Source organism: Sminthopsis crassicaudata, chromosome 2 (assembly GCF_048593235.1).
Source record: "Sminthopsis crassicaudata isolate SCR6 chromosome 2, ASM4859323v1, whole genome shotgun sequence".
NCBI lineage: Eukaryota > Metazoa > Chordata > Mammalia > Dasyuromorphia > Dasyuridae > Sminthopsis > Sminthopsis crassicaudata.
The window spans coordinates 591,479,894-591,496,082 of NC_133618.1; the positions used below are offsets into that span (position 1 = coordinate 591,479,894).

General features: G+C 30.3%; 1 protein-coding gene across 3 annotated transcripts in view; it reads left to right on the top strand.

The window, feature by feature from the left end:
• TRUB1 (TruB pseudouridine synthase family member 1) overlaps positions 1-15,847 on the top strand; it is a 33,614-nt gene extending 17,767 nt beyond the window's left edge. For all 3 annotated transcript variants that reach the window (XM_074295688.1, XM_074295687.1, XM_074295686.1), the window contains 5 exons: positions 5,118-5,199; positions 9,410-9,482; positions 11,061-11,200; positions 13,511-13,567; positions 14,190-15,847. In XM_074295688.1, coding sequence (XP_074151789.1) covers positions 5,118-5,199; positions 9,410-9,482; positions 11,061-11,200; positions 13,511-13,567; positions 14,190-14,449 — 612 coding nt within the window. In that variant the 3' untranslated portion in view covers positions 14,450-15,847. The remainder of the gene's footprint in view (positions 1-5,117; positions 5,200-9,409; positions 9,483-11,060; positions 11,201-13,510; positions 13,568-14,189) is intronic.
• Positions 15,848-16,189: the final 342 nt, after the last annotated feature.

Genomic DNA, 16,189 nt, shown 5'->3' on the forward strand with positions numbered 1-16,189 from the left:
ATTGATTTATACAAGTCTTCTCTAAAACTCTCTTTCTTATGGTATGATAATATTGCATTATAGTCATTTATCATAATTTGTACAGCCATTTCCTAATTGTTGACCATCCCTTAATGTTTATCTTTTTGATTCTATAAAAAGCTGCTATAAATTTCTGCATAAGAATTCTTTTCTTTAATCTCAGACCTAGTGCTAAAAAGACTGGGTCAAAGAGAATGCAGAGTTTAATGACTTTGGCACTTTTTAATTCCAAATTGCTTTTCCAAATGGCCAGATCAATGTTGGACCAAGAGTTTCAACATACTACGTCAATCAAAGTCTCACTAACATTTATCATTTCCTTTTTTGGTCGTCTTTGACAATGTTGAATCTCAGCGTTGTTTAATATGTAGATAATAAATAAATGCTACCAATTAATTTAGTTATATTTTAATTAATTAAAATTTAAATGGCTCCTATCAGTTCTTCATGATTGGGAGGATTTTTTCACATGGCTGTTGGTAGTTTGAATACCTTTCTTTTAAAACTACCTGTTCATATCCTTTGACTATTTATCAGTTGGGAATTTTCCACATTTTCTTTGTTTGGATAGAATGGCCATGGGGTGGGGGGAATGATTGTACCTCCTTTCTGTAATATATTTAATTTCTTTTTTTTTTTTTTTCCCCCACTGAAGACATGAGGATAATTTTTGACAATTCTGTTTTCTTAATATTTGCAGTGGGATTCAGAGAACATTTGAATGGTTCAAGAGGAGGTTCTCACTGTCGACCAAAGGGAAAAGGAATGATTGTGCCTCTTTTCTGTAATATATTTCACTTTTTTTTTTTTCTGTTGAAAATATGAGGATATTTTTTGACAATTCTGTTTTCTTAATATTTGCTGTGGAATTAAGAGAACATTTGAATGATTCAAGAGAAGGTTCTTATTGCCATAAGTGTCAAAGTAGAAAGTTTCAACATTGAATCAGTTAAAAATTCTGTTATAACAAATTCTGCAGATTAGGTTATTAGGGTGGTTTTTTGTTATAATTAAAACAATAAATTCATATTCCCATATTTAAGACCTGGAGAATGAACATTTTCTCTGCATAAATTGTCAAATTGGGAAGCAATTGGATAATCAGGATGATCAAGTGTTTTGGTTGAAGGAACAGATTGTTTAGTTTTGAGAAGAAAAAACTTATGGGGATATGATAACTGAATTCAAATATTTGAAAGGTTGTCATGTGAAAGAGAAGTTGGAATTGTTCTAATTCCTGAAGGAAGAACTGGGTTCAGTAAGTAGAAGTTGCCAAGAGGCAGATTTAAGGTAGATGTAGAGGGAAATGACTTAATGATATGAATTATCCTTAAAATTGGACTTAGTTTTGAGAGTTAATAAAGATCTCATTAGCTTGTCTGTCTAGGTATTGTGCTCAGTTCTGGGTATTAGTTTAAGAAAGTCATTATTGAGATGAAGTGCCTCCAGAGGAAGGTAACCAGAATGCCAAAAGGGTTTGTAGTCATATGAGAAGTAATTGAAGTAACTAGGAATGTTTAGCTTGAGAAGAAAAGACTTGGGAACTAAGGAGAGAGCAGGATGGAACTTGATAACTCTTCAAGTATTGTTAAAGAGAGCTATCTTGTCAAAACAGAATTACTCTTTTGATGGAGGGGGCAGAGGGAGTGCTCTGCAGGGCAGAAGTAGCAGAAATGAGTAGACATTATAAAAAAATTTTTAATAAAGATTTAATGTCAGAATATTTTCCTGAGAGTTAAAAGTATTCAAAAGTGGAATGGACTGCCTTTGAAGGTAGTCGTGTCACCACAATTCAGATAGAGTGACTGATTAATTACTGGGTATGGTACAGTACCTATTCTTTTTCATTATGGGTTGGATTATATGGGCACTGAAGTTTCTTGTAGGACTCATTTCTTATCTCCACATTCAATAAATATAAAACAAAATTAAATTTGATGTCTGATTAACTGATGATCAGTTGTGATTTAAATATGGAGAGGTAGAACAAAAATAGCTAGTATTGGGCTTAGAAGCAGGAAAACTACCTTATTTAGATTTTTAATTTTTTATTTAATTCAATATCTCATTTATTTATTTATTTATTTATTTTGCTCCTGAGGCTGGGGTTAAGTGACTTGCCCTGGGTCACACAGCTAGGAAGTGTTAAGTGTCTGAGACCATATTTGAACTTGGGTCCTCCTGAATTCAGGGCTGGTACTCTATCCACTGCCCCACCTAGCTACCCCCTTAATTTAATATGTAGATATTTAATTGTGTGAATCCCACACAAATTACTTAAGCCTCAGTTTCTTCACCTATAATTTGGGTTTATTAATAGTGTACTTTGTAAGATTATCATGAAGATCAAACGAGAATATGTATGTATGTATATATATGTGTGTATATATATATATATATATATATACATGTTACATATATCTATACATGTATACATGCAATTCTTGCAAACGTCAAAGTCTATATAAATATCAACTATTGTATAGAAATATAGCTAGTCTAGAAAATTGTTTTTGTAACTTTCTCCTTTATCTCAGGAGGCTGAATTTTCATTAAAAATTAGAACCTTTTCAGCATGCCCGTAGTTTTATGGTAGACTATTTAAACACCTTGTATCTAATTTGAATTCATCCCCTTCATCTTGCATATTAAGAAACTTAAGGTTAGATTAGTTGACTTGCTTAAGGTTACACAGATAGTAAATAATAGGCTTTGAATCCAGGTTTTCTTATTCCAAAGGTAGTGCTAGTACAACTAAAATAGATAGTAATAAATGATACTATATAATTGTCAAATAGATGATGGGCAACAGGGAAAATGAAATGAAAGTCTACAGTAAGTCAGATGCTGATGAATTTTTTCCCTCTAAAAAGAATTGAGATTTGCTAAGTAAAATGTCTTGGGCTAATTACGGGGAGAATAAAAGAAGTCATATTGTATTTATCTTACACACTTAAAGAAATTGTTACAAAATTAGGACCTACTCAGCATGGACTTATTTTTGCATTTGTCCATTCATTGTTTACCATATGTGAGACTGTTTAACATTAAGTAGGGGAAAGATAGATGAATCAGACATGCTCCTTGTCTTCATGTAGCTCTAGTCTAGTAAGGAAAGATAAGATATGGAAGCTTTTGTTCTTAGCTATTCATTCTAATCAAAGCAACTGTTCTGATAATTTAACTTGAAACATACATAATATGGAAATAATTTTGTTGCACATGTTCTTTGTACTTGAAGTCTACATAATAGATAATATAACAGAATCATAGCAGAAAATGGACATGAGTAAGGAAAGTTACCCACAGCTTACTTTTGTTACTGGTATTGCCTTTTAAAAATTACAACATTAATCAAATCTTTCTGCATGGTGTGCACAAAAGAAAATCTTGAGCTATTCTGTAATGTGTACTCTGCAAACAAAGTGCCTTGCATATGTAGTATTATTTGATGAATTTTAATTAAATGAAGTTAGTGACACTGTCAAAAGGGGCATAGGCTTTCTTATATAAAAAGGTAGACATTTTTATCCAACAGAATAATTAATGAACTTGGAGACAGAATACCAGGGCTCAAATCTCAGCTTGTATATTTACTACATGAGTGACTTTGGGAAAAAATTTTCAGGAAACTTGTTTTCCTTATCTCAAAGATTTGGATGAAGTTATATCTGAGGATCAAGGGCATATGCGTGCATACACACACACACACACACACACACACACACACACACACAGAAATTTTCATTTTTCCATTATTTCTTACATTGGTATACATTTGCTATCATAGTGATATTAATGAGGTATGTCTGAGAAATACAATTCCCCCTTTTAAAAATAAAAATATTTTCATTAGGCTTTTTTTTTTTTTTTAAATTGTGCCTCCGGTGAACTAAACAAAACCTGTTTCAGATAGAGGCAAGTAAAAGAATGAATGAAATTATAGTTACTCTGGAATGATAAGCAGTGTCTTTGGTTAGTAATGGACTGAGGACAAGCTAATTTTTTACTGACAGTAACATAGTTATTCTGATAAAAATGAAATTTAGGTAGAGTTGGAGCACAGACTCAGCTCTTTAGAATCTGAAAATATGCTCTTTTTTTAAAGAGTATATATAGTAGTGGATAGAGTACTAGGTCTGGAATTAGGAAGACTCACCTTCCTAAATTCATATCTGACTCAAAACTTATATTACCAGCTGTGTGATGTTGGACAAGTCATTTAATCCCATTTGCCTCAATTTCCTCATCTGTCAAATGAACTGGAGAAGGAAAATGCAAACCATTCCATATCTCTTTAAGAAAAATTCATATGGAGTCACAAAGAGTCAGAAATGACTGAAAATGACTGAACAACCACATCTATAAAGTTCATGAATTAAAATTGCTTTTCTATGTAGTTTTAGTTTTTTATTCATGTTTTCAACTAAGTCTTTTCAATACCTCCCACTAGGATTAGTGAATCAGTTTTTGTTATATTTTTAAAAAATCCTACAATACTGCAAATTATCCATGATGATGTCACTGTGGGCATTTCCTCATTAATGAAGATGCTAACTCTTTCACACACTGTAAATACTTTAATATATTATCATTGTAAAGCTGTGTCACATGATAGACATCACTCTCTAGTCCCTGTTAAGATAACTAGATTTTCATATGAAAGCTGTATATTAGTTCATCATTAGAACTATAGCCATAATTAGACATCAGAAAATGATTTTAAAAGTTGTCCCTTATTATATTATTTTTGCATTCTACATTTCTTTGTGCATTTTTAGGCCTTAATTTTTAAAGTACTCAGCTTTTAAGTGTTAAGGATCAGAAAATTTTCAGAAATATTTCTGGATACTGTTATTTTTTATTTTTTCCCCTTCTACTTTATTTTTAATTTATTTTTTTATTGTAACTTTTTATTGACAATACTGTTATTAAAAAAAAAAAAAAGAAACAAAACCAATTATGTAGCCATTATTCCCCTGACTTTGTACGAGGTCAGTTGACTGCTATTAGTTTAAACTGAAATAAAATTTTGTATGAACCTTGACATATGTTCATCAGTACTTTTATGGTTTCCTTATTTCTTCTTTCTCTAGAAGTATATTGCTACTGGAGAATTGGGGAAAGCTACTGATACATTGGATTCAACAGGGAAAATTACAGAAGAAAAACCTTATGGTAAGAAGTAAACTTTATATTTTGCTTAGTTAAAGTCTAAATTGTTTTAGTTTTAACATAGAAGACAAAGGGAACTAAGCTCTGTTTTAAATTTAAAATCAGTCTTAACAAGTGATTTCAGTTTTCCAATTTACATAAAGTAAAAAAGTTAAAAATTTTGTAGATTTGTGGATGTTACATATTAGATTGCTAGTTTCTTGAGAATCGAGAAACATGTATTTTTATTTCTTTCAGTGCTTAACTCGATGCCTTGTATTCAATAATTAAACGAAATAACACCTAAAGATCTTTGTAAACCTTGTACTAATGTAAACTTCAGCTATTCTTAGCAATAAATTTAGGCCTTTAATATTTTATGAATGGACATAGGGATTGGATTACATTCATTAACATTTTTCATTATAATTGCTTCATTTGAAACAAATCCTGAGGGAGATCATTTCCAAATTGCTCCCCTAATTTTCTTTCTTCCTTCTTTCCAACTTCCTGCCCAAATCCTTTTGTAGTTACAATTTTGAACTTTTAAGAATTTTTTTGCCACTCTCTTTTGCAGATCACTTTTTACTACTTAAATAAGAGGACTCATTAATTTTTGTACGTAAGGTCATTGTTTTAAAACTAATTCATATCTCTGTTTTTGGAACATGTAAACATGGCAGAGAAAGAATAATTTCATTTGGAAGTAAAACAGAACTAATTGGGGCTCATCTTAATTTATCTACCATCCCTTTTTTTCATTATTCTTTAAAAAAGATAAATGAAATGGTTTCCTAGCAACCTTCACAGTGCTCATTCTATTTATAACAACAGTAGGTTTATACAGTAAGTTCACCCCCATTATCCTGTCACAAAGTGTGAATTATTTGTAGGGTTTCGGATTTTTTTAACTCTTGCTTGTGGTTGATATTTTTCCCAGTTGACTCAATTGCAGGAGGTGAATGCTTATCTAGTTTTATTTTGTTCTTGTGTTGAGTTATACCATTGTCTCAGTAGGAGAGAATTTAGGTAACTGCTTAAACTCATTTGCCTTTTTAGCTATTAGAACTTAAGCTCTGTAGTTTTCTTTTGTACCTTGTTTGATCAGTCAGCACAATTTAAAATGCACTTATATTTTCTTAGACTTTGTTTTAAAGCAAAGCTTTTGAATTATATTGCAATTCAAGTGTTTACAAATTTATTTTTATACATATATTTTGAAAATATGGTAATGTTCCAATTAATTGAAATCCAATTAAAAATCTTTTTTTTTTTTAAGTAGGAGGAATAAATGCCGGGTAAATATATTTATCTCAACTCTTTCATATACATTTGTAGTACTGTAGTGAGAATTTATGTGCAGATATTCATTAATATGATCCTAAAGCACTATAGCAACTATGCTTTTCTTTGGCTGTAATAACACTAATATTTATTCAAAAGATTTTCACAAGGATTCAGCCTGAAAAGATTTTGTTTTAAAATTAACTCTTGGTTAACTAGAATTTTTAATTCACCTGTCCCTATCTGCAAAATTATTTTTTTCTTTACTGTAACTTGCATTTATATAACATAGTCTCTATTAAATAGTAGTGGGTCATATATTAGTATAATTAAAGAATGGCCAGATTATGCAAGACTTTGAATACAAGGCCAATAATATGGCGATCAATGCAACATTGAAGATTTCTGAACTTATCAAAACATTTCTGATATAATAAGGTACTTCAGAGTTCCCTTTAATTGGATTATTTTACAATTTTATGTTTCACATGTAAAGGTTTTGCCATAACAACCTCCAACATTCATTTTTTTCTTGTGGTCTTGATTGCTTTATGAATCATTGCAGCATTATCATATTAATGATACTACTTTAAACAGGTGCTGGACATTATGGTAAATATTTGTTATCTGTTTTAGAAATATTTACTTGGTGTAACTAAGATATCAATAGTAATTATGCTTTGATGTTGCAATGGAAATAAAATTTCTTCATGGAATAAATTCTCATGAGAGTAAGAGAAGAATTGGAATGAAGAGAAAACACTTTAAAAATTCAGAATAAAGGCTGCTAAATAAAAGTTTATTCTGAGTAAAACTTGTCATTTTAGCATAATAAGCTTCCCTTTTTTGGTAATTTTAAAAATAGCCTTTTATTTTCAAAATATATGCAAAAATATTTTTAAACATTCACCCTTGCAAAACCCAGTGTCCCAAATTTTTCTCTCCCTCCTTCTTCTTACCCCCTTTACTTAAGACAGCATATAATCCAATATAGAGTAAATATATGTAGTTCTAATAAACATATTTCCACATTTATCATGCTGCCTGCACAAGAAAAAACAGATCAGCAAACAACAAAAAAGGTGAACATCCTATGTTACATTACACATTCAGTACCCATAGTCCTGGGTGTAGATGGGTCTCTCCATCACAAGCCTATTGGAATTGTCCTGTATCACCTCATTCTTGAATCACAGTTGATCATCATAAAATCTTCCTGTTGCTGTTACAATGTTCTCTTTTTCTAGTCATTTCACTTAGCAATAGTTCATGTAAGACTCTTCAGACTTTTCTGAAATCACCCTGCTGATCATTTTTTATAGTACAGTAATATTCCCTTATATTCATACACCATAACTTATTGAGCCATTTCCCAAGTGATAGGCTTCCACTCAAAAATATTTCCTATTAAAAAATTTAATTATTTAGAGATTGGGTCACCCTATCTTGCTTAGGCTGGAAGTACAGTGACCACTTATGAGTTCAATGCAGATTCTGATCAATATGGAAGATTTAACCTGTTTCACTTTTAGAAGTTTGCTTGGTTTGCCCAGCTTACGCAGCCTGATGGCATTATTCTCCATGGGCTAATCATATTGGTTTAGACTTAGTGTGGATACCCAATTGGTTTTACGTCTTCTACAATTCAGAACTCCCAAATTCAAATGATCTACCATTCTTGGTCTTCTCTACTAGTAGGGATTATAGGCATAGAACTTTTCTGAAGCATTTTAAGTACTTGATCTTCATAGATCCTGTATTTTGCATTTTTCTTGTTCCTATTTGAATTCAGTAGACTTTAACTACCCAGTCTTATCAAGTTTTCAAGGATAAGGTCAAATTATGATCAATCTTTTTCTTGCTATGTTAATTTTTTTTCATATTTTTTTAACATTTTATTTTTCAGTATTTTGTTTTCAAATATGTGTAAAGATAGTTTTCTTCCTCTCTCCCTTACCACCTTTCCCTCTTAAAGACTTATGTTAATGTTAAAAGTTTGAGCATGGGATATCTTGTTTTTCTTTTTTTCTTTTTAAATTTTATCAGTCTGGCAAGTCCTTGATATGATAAAAGGTTATGTACGACTTAAATAGAAATAAGTCATAGGACTTTTCTTTGTTATTTGCCACATAACATCTCTTAACACAAATAAAAATTATTTCCCAAAAGGTAGAAGAAAAAGTAGGTAGGGAGACTAGTGGAAGTATTATAAACATATAATGGTACTGATTGTGCCTACAAATTACATAGTCTTTCTATGATTTAGATTGCTAATCGATATTTGGGAACAAATTCAAAATCCTCTAATCCTAGCAGTTTTAAAATCTCAATTTTTGAAGCTGTTTAATTATGGAAATATGTGTGTACTATTTATTTGAAAAAGAATAGAACTTAAAAGAACTAAAAGCAAATATATCAAAGATTTTAGAAATTATATATTCTTTTTCTCAGTGTCAAAAACATTCCTCTTCTTGGTTCCCTACCAGATAGATATTTTTTGTTTGTTTTAAGTTAGTTGGAGATGGTGAGGTAAAAATCAGAATGGAGGAAGAACAAAGCTACTTGTTCTACATTTAAAGAAAACTAAATCTAACAAAAAGTTTGTGCCATTTTAATAATTTTCTGAATCTGACAGGTAACAAATAAGGTAGGATAGAGCATAATCCTTAACGAGACATATTTGACCCCTAACAGTTTTTGATGCCACATTTTCTGAAGGACAAATTGTAGGATTTTTTAAAAAAAAAGTTGTACCTTTCTCTTCCTGTTTCTCACAGCAGGATTTATTTTGCTGTTTTATGTTTATAGAATTAAGATATTAGTAATGTGTACATCATGTGTAGCTTTAATTTTAAAGTGAATGCATTTTTAGAGTTGTATCAGTGTTATTAAAATGACATTTCTTTTTGTCATGTATAGAATAAATAATGTTTTCTTTCACATTTGGCAGATCAGATAAAACAAGAAGATATTGAAGGTATTCTCCAGAAATTTACAGGAAATATAATGCAAGTACCCCCTCTGTAAGTTAATATTAATAATAGTAAACTTTTCAACTTTACATAATAAAAAAAATCACTTGTTCGTTTTATACTGTAATATAGTATCAGCAAAGTATACATTAAATATGACAGTGAATGATCCGGATACGTGCTATATTAATTTAGATGGGATACTGTGAACATTCTGATAATCTCTAAGAAATGCTATCATGTCATAGAGAACACAGGAACTTACTTGTCTGTTATCCAGGCACAGGTATCTACAGTAATATGTTATGTGAATGAATATTAAGCTTTGAAATTATATTTATATTATTTACTATCACCTAAGCCTCTTTTCTAATATTAGATCATTTAGCAACAACTGCCCTAGAAGTTGCTATCTTGTCTCATCTGGACTGATGCAGGACTATGTATCAGAGGCATTTGAGAACCTGATACATACTAGAGTGGCTGAATATCAGATTATGGACTCTGCTTTCTAGATCTAGCAGCTTGCATTCCCACATATTGCTAAAACAAAAAAGACTAGGAATGTTTTTCCTGGCTCGCACAGATATATTTCCATATTTGTTAAATTAGCCTCTAAGTATGTGGACAAGGAATTGGTTAATTATGTTTACGAACATTTCTGTTTGTATTACTCATTGTTGTATTGGCTAGATTTCAGAATGACAATTGAATTTTAAATGATTTTTAAATACTAAATTCACTATAACTTAAAGTATTTTATTTCATTTGGTCCATTAAAAGATGTTCATAAATAAAATAAAAATATACCCAAACATCTGCCTGAAATAGGCAGAAATTAAATTAATTTCTCTTAATTAAAGGGAAAGAAAACTGTAACATGTTATAATATTTGGAGCCACTATTTGACTTAAAACATAGTTAAAATTGACTGAAATATAAATGGCTTAGACAGCATAAATTGTACTTTGGGCCCTAATATGTAAATTTTTTTTACATAAAAAATATTTATTTTTAAAAAATTTACATAAGGCTGCCTTTAAAATTTTCTTTATAGTAGTTGGTTCAAGACTTTCCTGTTCTGATCACACAAAGATTTCTCAAATGGACCATTTATTGTTTTTTTTTTAGTAACATTCAGCCAGCGCTCTTAAAACATGAAAACATCTTTCATACAAAAATGAAAATGAGAAATCATAAATAATCACATCACTATTTTAGAAGCATTTGGTCATGGTTCCCTGAAAACTTTACCTCATTCTTAAACTCTAGTCCACCCCTTTCTCCTTCATTTCATTCTGCAGAATTCTGAAGTTTGGGGTAGTGGATTCCAGGGACTGTAGAGAACTGAACCCAATCCACCAGAGAATTGACTGAAGATTGGAAGTGGCACCATTGCTCAGTAAATGCCAGTATAAGATATATTAGATTCAAAGATGTTCAAGGAAATCTCATTGATCTTCGAATACCATCGTGACGTAAAAAATATTAATCCATTTTATCAAAAGTGAAATCTTTAAGTTTGGCAGAGTAGAATGATTTGCTTCAATTAATGATAGATTTAATTCAGGGCAATAGTTATTTGTGTACTACATTAATATTTGATGAGATTTTTTTCAACTTTGCTAGCTATTCTGCTTTAAAGAAAGATGGACAGAGACTTTCAACTTTGATGAAGAAAGGTGAAGTAGTAGAGGCAAAACCTGCCAGACCAGTCACAGTGTATAGCCTCTCCCTTCAAAAATTCCAGCCACCTTTATTTACATTAGGTAAGGAAGGAAGTTTAAAATGCTAGTGATTCAGTTTTCATGCATTTTATTATATTGTTTAGATGCAATTCAGAATGACCCATGGAATACAATGAAGATCTCTATGATTAGACAGGTTTTTACTAGGTAGAAATTCTCTAATTTCTTTGTTCTCTTGATAACAGTTTAAGAGGGAGCTACAATTACATGGAAACTTACAAGTACTTTTTAAAATAGTTTGTGATGCTTATGTACCTAAATGTATAAAGTTGGAATTATTGATCGTGATCATCTTGTTTTTAAATAATAAATAGTATTTTTTGTTTTATAACCTTTTCTTTCTGTTGGTACCTATTTAACTCTACACTGGTATTAGAATTAATTAGTATGACATTTCTCTTGGTGAAAAGGGCTTTCTGAAAACGGTGTAGTTTTTTGCTGATTTTGGAGTCTGAAAAACTGTATTTAAATCCTGACTGCCATATTCTGCCCATGTGACTATGGCCACCTCTCTAGGCTGAATTTTCTCATCAGGGAAATAAGGGGATTGGATTAATTGACCTTAAACATCTTTTTACTTTTCTGAATATATGATTCAATCATCAGAATGAAGATAATTTCTTTTTCTGTTGTGTCCCATAATAATTGAAGATTCTTGGTAGTCTGAAAATAGAAAGGAGTATGTCTACTTACATAAACAGATTTGTATTTATCATAATTTTTTTTTTTTAGCTTTTCCTTACCATGTTTGCCTCTCCCTGAAAAATAATAATTTATAAATTTATATTATAATTATTATAATTATAAATTGTAATTTATAAAATTCACATAATCTAAACCTTAGATTTTGTGGGGAGAGGATTGATGTTTATCTTTTTCAGAGAAATTAATGTACATTTCAGAATCTTCCTGTTTACTGTGAGATTGATATATGAAACTTGAAACACATTTGATTTTTAAAGAGAGGGATTTAGTTAGTTTCTAGGACCTCGTTAATTTTATTAAGTTGGTTCACGAGGCATATTAGAAAAGGTGCCTTAAAAAATATTCTCCCAATTGACTTTTGTTTCTAAATGCTGTTTTCTTTCCTCGTTAGCATTATTATATAACTTGTGGGCCTACATACAGGGTACTGTATTTAACAATTAGAAATTTTTTATCTTTAAGAAGCTTGTATCCTAGGGGCAGCTAGATGGTACAGTGGATAGAGCACCAACCTTGGTGTCAAGAGGATCTTAACCTATTTAAGAAATACATAAGAAACACAAAAATGAACCATTTAAAAATAAAAAATTGTTCCATAGAAAAGTAATAGCTATTTGGCTGAAGTAAGAGATGTTATCTTTACAAAATCACATTTGAACATAAGAAAACTTGTAATTAGATTTTAAAGATTTTTATAGAATAAAGGATATAACCATATTGAGTACAAATGTGATTTTAGAATTCTATTTCCTTTCTTTGGTCTTGAGAATCATTTCTGATTCTAGGACTAATAAAGGTAATGATTATATGGAAATAAATGACCCTTTATGTCTTCAGGACATACTATCAACTTGTTATAAAATAAAAATATTAACATCTTGTTTTGATTTACTTCCATGTAACTAAAATATTGTAAGGTAAAACTAGAGGGGGAAAAAAAACCTTTTCTATTTGAAATGTAAGGACTACTTAACAAGATTTATTCTTTTGATAGAGGAAGTTTGTAAGAATAATTTGTGAACTCTGTATTGAGATACAGATTAACCTATAACCTTCTTTTCAACTTAAGAAGCTTTTGGTGTTAAGGAAAAAAAAGTTTTGGAATGTGCTTGATTTGCATGGTCTCTCTGGTTATTTTATGATTACTTGTTAAATAGTTATCAACCAATCACCAAAGAAACTTAAAATGTCATGTCTTTAGATATAGTATATTGTGCAGAATACAACTGTGTTCGTTTGGAAAAAGATCTTGACCTTTTTGGAGTCTATAAGCCTGAAAATATTTACATTAAAAAATGTCTACTTTTCAGCATTGCAAAGTGAGATATTTAACCTTTGAAACCCTTGAAATGAATTAGGCTGCAATATTTATTGAAATGCCATGTTTTGCTAGTTAATTTAAAATGTGTTCATTGGGTTGCTACTGTTTGCTTTCTCAGTACTCTGACTTTGCAATCTCTCACACACATATGCTTCAGAATGAATAATTTATCTTGTATCCCATAAATATTTCATCACTTGATTGTTTGCATAGTGCATTTTTACATTTGTTTAGAGGCATCATTTCTATGTAAAGTAGATTTCATGGGGAGTTTGCAATTTACCATGTCACTGTTAACATTCCAGATGTTGAATGTGGAGGAGGTTTTTATATCAGAAGTTTGGTCAGTGATATTGGCAAAGGTAAGGATGGGTGAAAAATTACTACTTGGGCAATTACATATATATATAATTTTTTTTTTTTTAACCATTTTGTTTTTCTACATCTGAGTACCACCTTATGTTCTGAACTCCCTTGCTTGCTTCCTCACAGTACTATTACATTTATGATCTGCAATTTCTGAACATCAGCAGAGGCAGTGAAATGTTTGTGATAAGGAAAAGATAAAAAATGAATGGAAAAGTAAAGAAGGAAATAGAAAACATAAGGGCAGTTTATTTATTTATTTTTTTAAGTATGAAATAAGAGTGCCTGACTACTGTTAAGATTTAGGAGGAAAAAACCTATCCATATATATTTCCTTTAAAATTTGTTCCATTTTAAAAAGGTTGAAAATAAATCTCTTGGACAAGCAGAAATAATATTTATATTCTGGGTTTCTCTAGTGAGGAAGGAAAAAAAAATATTTATTTTTTAATCCCAAGTGATTTTGTTGCAATTTATTCTTCTGGATTATTCCATTTTTTATTTTTAGGTGAGATATGTATATATAAGACTTAAAACTTGATCTTATATAAAACAATATAAAATGTGAAATAAGAAATCTGTCTTACAGATTGTTTTCCCTCTTTTTTTCTGCTGTAGAACTCTCTTCCTGTGCCACTGTGCAAGAACTGACCCGAACTAAACAGGGACCATTTACACTAGAGGAACATGCCCTTCGTGAAGACAAATGGACAATTGATGGAATAGCACAATCCCTAGAGCATTGCATGCCTCTTCTCTCAGTAGAACCTTCTGTTAAAAAATTAAAAACTGAAGATTCCAAAGTACAAGCTGTGAGCTCTGAAGACAAAACAATAAGTCAGGTTAAGGAAAAAGATGGAGTGATTGGAACATCTTAAGATTGGACTGGGATTGTTATGTTTTCCTGGTTGAATTTATAACCTTTTATGTGCAAAATGACAAGCTGCATTGTTTAAAAAAAAAAAATCTCTACACTCTTTCTTTCTCTCTCTCTCTGTCTGTCTCTCTCTCTTTCTCTCTCTGCATGGAGAAAAAATCATCATTTCTTATTTCTACAACATGCTATTCATCTGATACATTGCATTATAAATGGGTTTGTCAGTAATCTAAATTGTTTTCTGTATCTGTTTTTGTGTTACCATATTGGCAATAAAAATTTTAAATCAAAATTTCAGAAAACTTAATTTTCTGAATTTAGTCACTCATCAGTTATCTACGCCAGTAAATAAGTTAAATGCATTTTCTAATCTAATGAGAACAAAATTGGTATTGTACTTTGTTTTCTGAAATTCAGAAATTCAAAACTGTATATAATTTTATTTATTGGACCACCCAGAGAAATTTTGTTGATAATTCGCTGAAGATAATATCATGCCAAGTTATTTTTTAAACAGAGCTTGAAAGTGATCCTTTGTGTAATTCATTTGCTTTATGAAAATAATTTTGGGAAATTAATCATTATAAAGAAATATTGCTTGGATAAGATTTATATCTACCTATAAGCATATTTTTTTTTTTTTGTTTTCAGGCTAGGGACCAATCAGATGCAATAAATATCTATAAATGGGCTCTAATGATAATTACCTCCTGCCCATATTAATAGGATTAAAATCAATAATCTACTTTTTATGTTTATCAACTCGGATGATTATTCCATGAAAATAAAGGATAAAGCAATTAAAGCTTATTAATTGGTAGGAAGCAAAAGAACTTTTGTGTTAGCAGTTGGATCAGTGATACAGTAAACTTAATGTTTTGACTTGATGTTACCTAATATAACATGACTATCATATTTTCCTTTGCATTGGGGGCAAGGAGTAGGGAAGAACTTTATTTATTTATTTATTTATCTGTCTATTTATTGCTATTTGTCTTTCTCTTTTAAAAAACCACTTTATCTTTACCTGTGGCTTTTTTTTTTTTTTAAACTTGTTTACTTCAATGATTGTCTCAAGTAATATTTATTGGTTTTGACCAAAATGCTTCATTACATTTCCAGGTAGACTTCCTACTCTAAATAATAAGCCTTGATTATTTTGTGCTTTTTTTGTTGTTGGGTTTGCTTTGCTTTGTTAGGAGGTTGAAAGTCCCCAACTCTGTACCATTTCAATTGCATAATTTAGAAAGTATAGTCACTAGCAAACATTCAAGTTTATAGGTGCTAGAGGCTTCATGTTTTACTTCATAGAAAAACATAATGTATTATTCTGCCTTTAATATAATCTTTCTTCACATTCTTACAATTCAAAAGACCATTAAAAATTTCTTGAAATAATTATTTTAAGTTGTTTTATCCTTTTTAACATATTATAATTCCACATTGAAAAAATACAAAACAAATTATAGTTAAACTCATATCTACTATAAAATAGACATTAATGTTTTGGTAGGCTGTATCAGCATATATGAGTAAAAAAATGAACACATATTTAATCAGATTTTTAAAAGTTTTTTCAATATAGCATTCTTTTCTCTCCCCATTATCTACTGGGGAAACAAGCAAAAAAATGAACACATGTTTAATGAGGTTTTTAAAAGTTTTTTCAATATAGCATTCTTTTCTCTCCCCATTATCTACTGGGGAAACAAACAAACAAACATTCTTTAAGAGTATGCAT